General features: G+C 45.8%; 1 protein-coding gene across 8 annotated transcripts in view; it reads right to left on the reverse strand.

Moving 5' to 3' along the window:
- LOC139531724 (homeobox protein cut-like 1) overlaps positions 1-13,739 on the reverse strand; it is a 243,665-nt gene that overhangs the window by 106,759 nt on the left and 123,167 nt on the right. For all 8 annotated transcript variants that reach the window (XM_071328489.1, XM_071328508.1, XM_071328468.1 and 5 more), the window contains exon 3: positions 7,975-8,022. In XM_071328489.1, the coding sequence (XP_071184590.1) occupies positions 7,975-8,022 (48 nt within the window). The remainder of the gene's footprint in view (positions 1-7,974; positions 8,023-13,739) is intronic.

The raw sequence follows: 13,739 nt of genomic DNA on the forward strand, positions 1-13,739 counted from the left end.
AGAATGCACTGTAGGTAGGGGTAACAGACTGCTTGTGTCAGTCAACAAAGATCACTCCCACACACACACACACACACACACACACACACTTCACACACCACCCCCCCCCCAATATTTAAAGTTTCCTTCCCAACCCATAGGGTGGCAGTGTTTGCTCAACCTCACTAAAAGATGTGGCACAGTACTACTGCAAGTCAGCAACTAACACACACACCAAGTTAAAAGCGTCCAGAAGAGACATATAGTGTGTACAGACACCAAACAATGGGTTCCAAAAAGGAGAAATCAAATAAAAACAGTATTTTGGACGTCCGCTGCCAAGACTCTGTTAGAGGTTTTGTTTTATGGAGCAAGACAGGCAGTTGCCACTGACAAACGCCAGTGAGCCCCAGTCACTTTTCACTCCTATAGGAGAGAAATTATACATTTTCAGATGGGCTTTCGCTGGAAAACATCTGGATCAAAGTACACAGTCCCCCCCCCCCCTTACCCTCTCTCTCTCCTCCTCCCTCTTCCTCCCCCCCACCCCTCATCCTCTCTCTCGATCGCAGATGGAGCAATTAAAGCTCACAGCTTACTGGGCAAGGGATCTGCCAGACACCATTTTAAAAGGCTGCTTTCCTTCCTTGGTTTTCTGTTGAAAGTGATGGGAAGGGGGAGAAGGTGAAGTGGGATAGATAGTTACTGGGGGGAGTGAGGAAGGAGGGAGAGGTAAGGTAATGGGAGGGATGGCACCGGTGTGTGTGTGACTGAGTGCCAAGGCCCTGCGTGACTGTGCGGCCATGGCAAAGTGCAGATTATCTGTCTCGCTCTCCAATGCAGCTCCATGCACATTCTGACAGGGGAGGGCATCTGGCAACGCCGGCTGGGCGGCCTTCTAAATGATCACACAAAAACACATATATAATTGTGTGTGTGTGTGTGTGTGTGTGTGTGTGTGTGTGTGTGTGTGTGTGTGTGTGTGTGTGTGTGTGTGTGTGTGTGTGTGTGTGTGTGTGTGTGTGTGTGTGTGTGTGTGTGTGTGTGTGTGTGTGTGTGTGTATGTCGAGCTCACAGGTATACCATAACACCCCTCTAATGATCTAGACTCTTTAGGGGTGGGGGAACAACTTAAAAATAGCATGGCAGTTGCTAACCTAATGACGCTAGTAGAAGCTAGATGAAACACAAGGAAGGCTTTGGCACTGGCTTAGGGTCCAGGGGACACCGTTGGCCTCGTCTCCGTCTGTGACCTGGCCTAACCCTGTAATTGCAGAGCAGGTTTGAAGCTGTGGATAACTGATCTAGAGTGGTGTGTGAGTGAGAGAGAGAGAGAGAGAGAGAGAGAGAGAGTTTGAGTGTGTTTCTTTTTGGGCTGGGTAGGAGGCATTACTGGCTTTGCAGCTTTCTTTTAAGCAGGGAATTATAGTCTGAGAGGATGGTGACTTAAGAGCATAGAGCTGGGCTTCCCAGGGAAACAGGAAACAGCTAGCTCGCTCCATCTCTGTTACCTGGGGTTGTCGTATGGGGGCCAGGTCTAAAACACTACTTGTAGGCAGCTACAGTAGTATGGATATCTAGTTCTACTAACTATCCTCATCACTGTAGCCTAACATTGTTTCTCCAACCACTAGTCCAGGGTCAGATGTTTTTGTAATCCCCCTAATGCTGGAGGTGAGTATCGGTAGTTGGGTAATCTGATCCTAGATCAGTTATTACGAGTGAATCTAAGATACGATGTGCGAGTGGAGCGGCGACACAGTGATGGTCTGTGATGGCTGACACGTCGCTCTTCTGGGGCAGAGCGGGCGTCGCCTGGCATCAGCGTCAATGTCATAGGGAGATCACAGAGAGCGGGCACCACCCTGTGCCATCATCACAGTCACCCCTGTCTCTGTGTGTCGGGGGGAGGGCCACTGAAGAGAAGCTAGCTAAATCATATACTGGAGGGACACCTTATTCAAGGATAAGGTGACAGAGAGGAGTGGGTTCGAGGACAGGTATGCCTTTACACAATCACACACATATTGTATGTGAAATTCACACAATATCCTCTTGAAAAAACACTTTTAATGACCTAAAAGGTTGAGGCCCTTCCCAGTCACCCCTTTTTATTGTACGCCTATGCTAACACACACACACACACTGTCAGTGAGTGTTGCACTACTCCCAGCGCTGTGAGAGCTGCCAACTTCACAGCCTTCTCCCTGGGCTCCCGGTGCCCTTACGAAGAGACAGCCGTCCAAAATTACATCGCAATTATGCAAAATCAGTAGTGACTTCCTGCATTTGTCCTACTCCTATGCCACTTTGTACATGTCTCTCTCTGCCACAGCCATCACGTCTCCTGAATGTCTCTGTATCATTCGGTTGCCTGACTAGGCTTGGTGGGGTTTGAATGAGTCACACTGATTCTGTGTGCCCTTAAATAAAAGAAAAGCCTACACTGCATACTAAAGATTTACTCACATTTAAACCTCATTCCTTAGCGACTGACTTCTTTCCATGCCGCTGAGTGATTCGATCTATGTTCTTCCTTCCCAATTTCATTTACGGTGACAGTTTGTCATCAAGAAAACATTTTACTGCCACAGCAAATATACACTACATGACCAAAAATATGTGGTCACCCGCTCGTCGAACATCTCATTCCAAAATCATGGGCATTAATATGGAGTTGGTCCCCCCTTTGCTGCTACAACAGCCTCCACTCTTCTGGGAAGGCTTTCCACTAGATGTTGGAACATTGCTGCAGGGACTTGCTTCCATTCAGCCACAAGAGCATTAGTTAAGTTGTGCGATTAGGTCTGGCTCGCAGTCGGCGTTCCAATTCATCCCAAAGATGTTCGATGGGGTTGAGGTCAGGGCTCTGTGCAGGCCAGTCAAGTTCTTTCACATTGATCTCAGACAAACCATTTCTGTATGGACCTTGCTTTGTGCACAGGGGCATTGTCATGCTGCAACAGGAAAGGGCCTTCCCAAAACTGTTGCCACAAAGTTGGAAGCACAGAATCGTCTAGAATGTCATTGTATGCTGTAGCGTTAAGATTTCCCGTCACTGGAACTAAGGGGCCTAGCCTGATCCATGAAAAACAGGCCCAAACCATTATTCTTCCTCCACCCAACTATACAGTTGGCACTAAGCATTGGGGCAGGTAGCGTTCTCCTGGCATCCGCCATACACAGATTCATCACTCCAGAGAACGCGTTTCCACTGCTCTAGAGTCCAATGGTGGCGAGCTTTACACAACTCTAGCCAACGCTTGGCATTGCGCATTGTGATCTTAGCTTGTATGCGGCTTCTCAGCCACGGAAATCCATTTCATGAAGCTCCCGACTAACAGCTCTTGTGCTGATGTTGCTTCCAGAGGCAGTTTGAAACTCGGAAGTGAGTGTTACAACCGAGGACAGACTATTTTTAAGCGTTTCAGCACTCGGCTGTCCCGTTCTGTGAGCTTCTGTGGCCTACCACTTTGCGTCTGAGCTGATGTTACTCCTAGACGATTCCACTTCACAATAACAGCAGTTACAGTTGACCGGGCAGCTCTAGCAGGGCAGAAATTTGAGGAACTGACTTGTTGGAAAGGTGGCATCCTATGACGGTCCCACGTTGAAAGTCACTGAGCTGGGGGCCTCCCGGGTGGCGCAGTGGTCTAGAGCACTGCATCGCAGTGCTATGCTGCGCCACCAGAGTCTGGGTTCGCGCCCAGGCTCTGTCGCAGCCGGCCGCGACCGGGAGGTCCGTGGGGCGACGCACAATTGGCTTAGCGTCGTCCGGGTTAGGGAGGGTTTGGCCGGTAGGGATATCCTTGTCTCATCGCGCTCCAGCGACTCCTGTGGCGGGCCGGGCGCAGTGCGCGCTAACTGAGGGGGGCGGGTGCACGGTGTTTCCTCCGACACATTGGTGCGGCTGACTTCCGGGTTGGAGGCGCGCTGTGTTAAGAAGCAGTGCGGCTTGGTTGGGTTGTGCTTCGGAGGACGCATGACTTTCGACCTTCGTCTCTCCCGAGCCCGTACGGGAGTTGTAGCGATGAGACAAGATAGTAATTACTAGCGATTGGATACCACGAAAATTGGGGAGAAAAGGGGATAAAATTTATAAAAATAAAAAATAAAAAAAAGAAAGTCACTGAGCTGTTCAGTAAGGCCATTCTACTGCTAATGTTTGTCTATGGAGATTGCATGGCTGTGTGCTCAATTTTATACACCTGTCAGCAACGGGTGTGGCTGATATGTCCAAATCCACTAATTTGAAGGGGTGTCCAAATACTTTGGTATATATAGTGTATCTGGGATAGACTCCGAGCGGTGTCTTAGAGAAGAAGAGGTGGTCCAGGGAGAGACAGAGAACACTCTGGTGGCGTCACACATGACATATACACGCGTCACACTTCACGCTACATGCAAGGACGGGTTCCCTCAGAGGTTTTGGCGACAGTAGGGGCAGAATCAGGAGATGCCGGGAATGTGTTTGTGGGCATGCATATGTATGTAAGTAGACAGGGGGAGGCTACAGCGGCAGTGTGTGTGGGGGGGGTATAGTAGAAAGACCCACCCCCCTCTCCCCAAGAGGGGATGCCATTGAGCTCTCCACCACTCCCTCCCTCCCCCACCTCCCCCCTGCTGTGGTGTGTGTCCACATGGGCCTGTGGGCGCCGCATGCTGAGCTCTGTTCCCCATTGTGTTCTCATTTCCTGACAGGAAAAGAAGCGCTCGCTCATTTCACAAATAAAAAAAACTGAAAGAGATCTGGCTGCCTGGCTTGGCCCTTTCCCTAACCCTTGAGGCCTTCCAGAAGTCGTGGAGCATCTCAGATATTCTAATGCACCGCACGTCATGCTCTGCCTTGTAGATAATGAACAGAGGGAGCAGAAAAATAACCTTATTTCTCTTGTTCCCCCTATGGAGAGACATAATGCTTGTGTACTACATCTTCTGCATCTGACAATCTGCTACTTTGAATCACACCAAGAGTATCCATTTTGTCATTTGTTTTCCTCCCTATTTAAGGAGTCAACAATACTGCTTTCACACGAGAAGCAGTTGCTGAGATCTACAGTATATCGTTATCTCTCACCCAGCTGATGCTCATGGAAAACAAAGTGAAACCCTAAATTCCCGTGATGATAAGTTGGGACTTTGCGAAGGTCAGGGACTTTTCCTGTCCTTGCCAATCGTCCTATTTATTCACAGAGGAGATAAATGAAAATGGTTGCAGGAATCTCAGACTGGTGCCTGTGAGCCGGGCCGGTGTGACGTGGGTGATGGGTATTTTTAAACCTGGGTTGATTTAAACAGGGGCGATTACCTCCGTCAATAATAGGCCTGGGGGCCCTTGCGCCAACCACAATGAACGCTAATGGGCCAGACGGGCTGCAGTGCGGTTCCGCCCTGCCTGAGAGAGGTGTACAGGGAGCAGTCTTTCCAGCCCCTTTAACTTCATGAAAGTTACATGGCGCTCCTCGCTGCTGAATTATAAAGAAATGCTTTTAGTGGCTTAAGAAGCTTCTTTACTATGAGGCGTCGGCGAGAGCCATTTTGAGATGGTTCGAGGATGACAGACATTTGAAGCAAGGCTGGGGTTACTGTACTTTATTTCTCTTCTCTCTTACTTTATTAAATCCCATCTGCATTCTGTTTCTTATTGGGGATTTCCTGTCCAGAGGTCTATATTTCGACCTCTATAGCAGCCACTGACCAATTACTGAGTCATGTCACACAGTAGCAGTTAGGAGTTTTATTTAGCAGCCATATAGAGGGCAGCCAAATTATTGGGCCTCTTAGAGAGAGAGTGGGCTTTGTTTTAGATAATAATTTAAAGAGCCGACAGGAATATGAATATAATTAAGTAATGGTGACTAATTACGGTCAGGGATATGTATCTGACTGGGTTTCTCGGTGTACTGTGGCAACACAATGGTTCTCATAGAGAGCGTTGGGGAGCGTTGGGAGACACGTGCTCATCAAAGTGATCAATACGAACAGGTGTGACAGTATTGATTTCAATACGCACTCCCAAGATTACAATGAACGGTTTCTCTGAAGGGATTTCTCTAATAATCAAATTTCTCAGTGCAGTGGAATGAACTTAATAGGCATCAAGTTAAAAGTAATAGAACATCTTTGAGCATGATAGCAATTTGTTGTAAACACAAATAAGGTAGCAAACAACCAATCAAAAGAAAGGTACACCACAGGGTTCCATTTTAGGGCCATTTCTTTATCAAATTGTAAGAATGTTTGTTCCACTAAGTAACACTGGATAGTACTGGTAAATCCTCCTGGAACAGGGAAATCAGAAACAGGACAGTATTCCCTGAAGAGAGATTACTCATGGGTCAGACAACTAGTGATGCTCTGTCTGTAGTCTGGACACATCATCAGACACAAGCATTACACAAGGAAGAGAGCTTCAGATATAATTTAAATGCCTGCTCCTCCCTTTATATGTAAATGTTTAGACTGAATTCAAAACATTTTATATCATGAATTAGCGAGGGAGACTCACAAACACATGTTCTGAATGTAAAATGCAATCTGACATAAAGTGATAACATCTTACTGTCCTCCATCATTACCCAATTAAATATGCACTGAGCAAGACAGGGGACAAATTTCAAGACGGCAACACTTGTATCTGTCTCCTAAAACGGTTGACAGTTTTATGAATGCCACTTCCTTTGGACGAGAAGAATTAAAGTCCCTCAAACAAACATAAACAATTACTTGTTCGCAACTGTGACCACATCAGTACATATTCAATACCGATTTTTCTTTATAATTGATTCATAGAATTTCTATTCAAAACATCTCCTGATTTGACAAAGATATTAAAAGTGAATTGACTCAGCTGAGGCAGGAGGCAGGCCCAGCAGTAGCAGAATAGCAGTGAAGCACTCTGAGAGGAGTTAGGCTGGGCCTGTATTGATGCTCTCCATAAAGCCTCAAATCACTAAGCCCTTATTTACTGCAGGAGTGGCACTCGAGGAGGAGGAATTAAGAGATGGCGCCAGAAACACAGCTCTCACTCTCACACCCCTCATCCCCCTTCCCGCCTCAAGTCTCACAGCTCACATTATTATCATTAAAGTACCCTAAATCAATACTGAAGTTACCATACTTTCGGAGCGGCGCAAGGGCTCTCAGGACAAAATGTTAAATCAGCAGGGCTGCTCTTCCCTGTGGCTGGCCTAAACTGTCAGGGCGCATTTTCAGGGTCAGGGATTTAAACCCGGTGCAGGCATAGCGGGCATTGCGCCCCCTCGTGTGAGCCTCCCACCCTCCTCCAGACTAGAGAGTGAAAGTGCCATTGCCATGAGACGACCCCCCCCCCCGTGAATCCCCCCTGCTCTGAACTGTTTCCTTTAATCCACATACCCGTGTTCACATTTCTGAGGCAAAGATACCACAATATCACACAAACAAAGGCAGAGTCTCAGTACAGGAGACACAATAGGCAACAAGTTTCTCCCAATATGCAAGGAATGATTCAGGATGCCAATGACATTCATTTTGGCAGATATCAAGAGGAGCTTTGCATCAGACGATGTGACACATAGCCATAATGGGGAGGTTGGGGGTGGTGAGTTATGAAACGGAGAAAGGCATGTCTGCCTGGACTTTCAGATTGCAGCTCTGATCAGGAGTGGTTTGGCTGGAATCTTTTAAGGGGATGCAATTTAAACATGGCTGGGAGCTAGAGAGCCTCATAAAAGGACACAAATAATGGACTCCCCTGGCGAGGGCTCCACTGAGGTAGGGAAAGCTCCTCCAGCAGGAGAGCAGAGCTGCCAGCCAGCAGCAGTCTGGCCAGGCGGAGAGAGTACATGTCAGCCTTTATGGGGTACGTCAGGGAGCCACTGTTCCCCCGCAAAAACAAAATGGCCACCATCCCTCACTACATACACATTGTACTGTAGGCTACACACAAACACATCCATAATGGATAAAGAAAAGCTAGGTATAAAATGATCTAGAGTTTTAAATAGCACTCACCTCTGCTTGGAAGCCTTTGAGCAACGGAGCTACCAGCTTTCGCAGATCCTGCAACACAAAAAGGGAAAATGATTAGCGTCTCATAACAATGCTACTTTGTGGGAGAGCAAAACACAATACATTCCCATATAGTGAAAAATGACCAAATCCTCCGTTTCCATAGTCTTTAATACCTCAGACATTTGCTTTATCACCACAGTACTGAGCAGAAACCTCTTACAAACAAACCACGTGTGTAGTTTAGAAAAGACAGGCCCCATTTTCACTACATTCAAAAAAAATCCCTGCTGTCAACTCTGATAGATGAGGCAGTGTTACCTTTTGTTCCCAGATCCGGAGCATAGAAATACGTTAAACATATGAAATTGGGGTCCTGATTTGTCAAAACCCTCCCTGAGGGTAGGCTTGTTCTCTGGGAAAAGGTAGGAAGAAAAAACAGAGTATATCACCTTGGGCTACCCTTGAATAAGAGCAGAGAGGACGCTCTGTGTAACCTTTTCACTCGTAACCGTATATGGGTTGAAAATGGCAGATTTGGGGACTGATAAACAACTAAATTGGACAGTAACACAAGCTCTGGCTCTGCGTTTCACAGCGCTGTTTGAGTTTGGACTGAGACGTTTTGGACAAAAAGTTGCCCCCCCCCCCCTCACTGGGCAACTTTTACACATGTTTGGTTGTCTGAGTGAGAGAAATGCTGTAAATTAAGAGGACTATGCATTTTCAAATATGAGACGTTAACGATTATAATAAATACAGCTTGATGTCATACAAGCAAGCCGTGAGTCTTACTGGGCACCTCAACTTTCCACATCATAAAACTCATGTCATATACGGTGTCAACGTTTATGATCCCTATGTTTGATATACAGTTACCAGATGACATGGCATCATACCCAGAATGTTGGTCTATTGTGAAGAAACTTTGCTGCGGCACACGCACCTGAACTCACCCATGACTCAATTCTATGCGTAACAAAATGACAATCTGTTTCCCTGAATTGCATTGTGAAAGCCTAACACTGTAATATCCTATTTTAGAACTTAGCTAGTGATGTCGGCAATACAATAGGCTTTCAAATGATGGCCACCTGACCACCAGATTGCTATTTATAATGGGCCGTTTTTGGATTGTGTAAATAACAACAGTAATTGTGTGACGGCGGGGACGCAGGGCTGTGTTCCAAACAAAACAACAAGTGAATTTGAAGACTCTTCTTTGAGTCATAAAAGTGCATTGAAATGATATGTTGCACCTACCTCACATTTCCGAGCAATATTCTTATCATGTTACTGAATGTATCCACAGAATTTTCAGATTTAGTTATCAACAAATACGGCGAAAAAGTACAACAGAGCAATGTAATGTCTGGATTCAGTCAGGTGTCAGGTGAACTGTTGTGTCCTCAACTTTGGTCTAATAATTTTCCCATAGTCTCTAAACTGTTACCATGATTATGCATACGCTTTTCATATTTCTTCATATTTCTTCTGTTACATTTAGCCCTACCCATATAGGCCAATTCCCATGAGTGTAAAGATTTAAAGGAAAAGCATAGAGGGCAGGCAGCATACATTTATAAGCACATTTTTTCTCTCTCTCTCACACACACACACACACACACACACACACACACACACACACACACACACACACACACACACACACACACACACACACACACACACACACACACACACACACACACACACACACACACACACACACACACACACACACACAACCTCTCTCTCCTCCTCGTGCCCTCTTTTCCCCACTGCACACATTCTGCATGACTCAGTTGTTTCTGGTTAAATTACCATTCATGCGAAAAGTAGCGACGCTACATGCAAATGTGAGCTCTGTTCATTAATTAACTTCTAAAAGCACTGTTAGGCCTGAAAAACGGGCCAACTTCAACAGCCGGCTATTTCTGTAGCATTATGCGCCTGCTTAACTTGTGAGAAACTGGGTTGAGTGTCGAATCTGCAGGCTGCGGTAGATGAAAATAAAACGAATTTGAAATGAAGTCACAAAAATAAGAGAATATAGAAGCGCTCCAATCAAAACAAACTGCTCCGTTGTTTCCGACCTTACTCAACCAATGATGAATCTCATCTTGGGCAACCAACAGTGGAGCGACTGCAACGCCTCACCATTAAAGTATATCTGATTATGGCCAATTTCAATGTCCATTTGAACAGAGCAGGCGTGTTTGATAGTAAAATTTAATTAAATACGTCTCTGAATAAATCTCAGCTGGGCACAAAAAGGCCTTACATGAGGCCTCCCTATTGGAATGCACAGCATGCTCCAAAACAGAACTGACCACTGTAACGGAGTTAGCAGCAGCCAGTTAGTGGAGTGCATGCGCCTACACACTTGTGTACACACACACACACACACACACACACACACACACACACACACACACACACACACACACACACACACACACACACACACACACACACACACACACACACACACACACACACACACACACACACACACACACGCACACACACACACACACACACACACACACACACTTCTAAATGACTGGCCCACAAGTGGACATTTCAGTCACACTCAGGATACAGCAGAGGTGTACTCTGTGATACTAGCAAAGCACATGTGTGTCCTGTGACACAATATAACCTCTGTAACCTATTACTGAAACCTTGCGTCATATATTTTAAGGTGATCAACCCTAACTTGCAGGGTGTGTTTAGGTGTGCCTCCTATTACTGGCTGTTGTGTACACCAGTGTGCCCTCTTTCCCCCCTTTCCCTCCCTCCCCTGTTCCTCCGAGGAGCCACTCTGTCAGACGCTGGGGGCCGGCTGACACAGGCCATGCTTTGCTGAGCTAGGCTAACGCTAAGCTAACGTTAGCTAGCGTGTTGGACTTTTCCCACTCCCGGGGAGGGAGCAGCTGGGCCTGCTAATCGCCCATCGGCACTGGCTACTGTACAGATGACATTTATGTAAGGGGCCACGTGACAAAGAGGAAACATCGCTCAACATCTGGTTTCAACATAACACTCCTGCCCTGGCCAAGAGAACTCACAAGTCTTTCTGGATCTCGACAGGGACACACGCACTCACACACACACCAAGACAATCTGCTTGAGAACTGCAAATGCAATTGTCCCGAATTTGATAGACAGCCCTTCTGCATAAAACTGATCTTCACATTCTGACTGATGGATAAAAAGGCTTAATGGTAATGATCAAGTGACCAATAACGGCTAGCAGTTGACTGAGGACACAAGATTCACAGCAGGGGTATTCAACCTGGGATCCTGCAAGGGGTCCGCAAAAATATAGATTTAAATTGATTAATATTTATTATTCTTTTCTGTGTTTTTATGAATATCGCTAGAAACAGACAATTTATTTTGAATTAAATACCTACAGCAGAAAATAAGTGAATATGTTCTTCATAATGTCATCTTTATTTCTCAACTTCTAATATTGAGCAAATTACATTAATTGGAGCTAATTACACTTGGAGTATGTAACGTTGGCTTTGAGAAAGCACCCGCGAGTACCAGTCGCGGAAAGTGCCGCTGGCTGCTGGTAAGCTTTTTGACATACATTTTTGCCAAAACATGGCTAACCTTTGTTGAACCAGCTAAACAGCTGTCATTAGCGAAAAGGTGTTCGGAGTTATCTTTCTAGATAATATGCTATGTTAGATTTTCTCATAAAATGTAATAAAAATGTATTCGTCACACGCTTCGTAAACAACAGGTGTGGACTAACAGTGAAGTGCTTACTGACGGGCCTATCCCAACAATGCAGAGAGAAGAAAAGAGAAATAATAGAAAAGTAAAACATGTCGTAAAAATAATCGATACATGATGAGTAACGATAACTTGGCTATATACAAGGGATACAAGTACCAAAATGAGGTGCAGGGGTACGAGGTAATTGAGGTAGATATGTACATAAACTATGAATAAAGTGACAGATAGTCGACAGTAGTAGCAGCGTATTTGATGAGTTAAAAAAAGTTTGAGGATCTGGGCCCATGCCAAAACTATTCAACCTCCTGAGGGGGTGGAGGAGTTGTCGTGCACTCTTCACAACTGTGTTGGTGTGTTTGGACCATGATAGATCCTTATTGATGTGTAGACCAAGGAACTTGAAGCTCTCGATCCGTTCCACTACAGCCCCTTTGATGTGAAGGGGTGCGTGCTCTGCCCTTTGTTTCCTGTAGTCCACGATCAGCTCTTGTGTCTTGCTGACGTTGAGGGAGTGTGTGTTGTCCTGGCCTCTTCCCCTATAGACTGTCTCATCGTCATCGATGATCAGGCATACCCCCATCGTGTCGTCGACAAACTTCATGACGGTGTTGTAGTCATGCGCGGCCACGCAGTCGTGGGTGAAAAGAGAGTACAGGAGGGGACTAAGCACGCACCCCTGAGGGGCCCCCGTGTTTAGACAGGTTACCTGTTTGATGGTTTTTCGGCGGGCATAGCGGGATTTCTTATAAGCATCCAGGTGTCCTGCTCCTTGAAAGCAGCAGCTCTTGTCCTTAGCTCAGTGCGGATGTTGCCTGTAATCCATATACATACGGTCAACAGTGGGGACGACATTGTTGATGCACTTTTAATGAAGCCGATGACTAATGTGGTCAACTTCTCAATGCCATCGGATGAGTCCCTGTACATATTCCAGTCTGTGCTAGCGAAACAGTCTTGTAGCTTAGCATCCGCTTCATCGGACCACTTCCATATTGTGCGCATCACTGGTACTTCCTATTTGAGTTTTTGCTTGTAAGCAGGAATCAGGATAGAGTTACTGGCAGATTTACCAAATGGAGGGTGAGGAAGAGCTCTGTATGCATTTCTGTGTGTGGAGTAAAGGTGATCTACAGTTTTTTCGCCTCTAGTTGCACAGGTGACATTACGTGAAATGGATTTCAGTTTTCGTGCATTAAAATTACCGCCAATAGAAGCGCCGCCTCTGGATGAGCAGTTTCTTGTTCGCTTATGGTCCTATACAGTTTGTTGAGTGCGGTCTTCAGGCTAGCATCAGTTTGAGATGGTAAATAGACAGCTACGAAAAATATAGATTTAAAAGTAAATTGGTAAATGGCATGGTCTACGGCTTATCATGAGGTATTCTAACTCAGGCGAGCAGAACCTCGTGACTTCCTTAATTTTAGAGATGACGCACAAACTGTTGCCCCTTGAGCTTACCCGACGCTGCTGTTCTGTCCTGCCGATGCTTTGAAAAACCAGCAAGAATATTATCCATGTCCTTGTTCAGCAACATTTTGGAGAAACATAGGATATTACAGTTCTTCAGGTCCCGTTGATAGGATAGTCTTGAATGGAGCTCGTCCAGTTTGTTCTCCCGCGATTGTATATTCGCAATAGAACAGAGGATAGAGGCAGTTTATTTACTTGCCGCTGTTGTTTCATCAGGGTGCCCGTAAGTCGGCCTCTATATTATCGCCGTCACTTTGTCTTCCGAGTGTCGGGGATTAGGTCCTGATCCGGGGTGAGCGGTATGTCCTGCGCCGCCAACTCATTGAAGTAGAAATCTTTATCCAAATCGAGGTTAGAGATCACGGCTCTGAAGTCCAAAGCTCTTTTTGTCATAGGAAACGATGACAGAAACATTATTTACCAAAAAAGTTAAGATCAGTGCAAAAAAACCCACAAAAAAGCAAGTTCGGTCAGGAGCCAGCACCATTCTCTGAGAAGAAGGGGGTCAAAATAATGAAATACTATCTACCAAATGTATTAAT

The sequence above is a fragment of the Salvelinus alpinus genome, chromosome 1, assembly GCF_045679555.1.
Source record: "Salvelinus alpinus chromosome 1, SLU_Salpinus.1, whole genome shotgun sequence".
NCBI classification, from domain to species: Eukaryota; Metazoa; Chordata; class Actinopteri; order Salmoniformes; family Salmonidae; genus Salvelinus; species Salvelinus alpinus.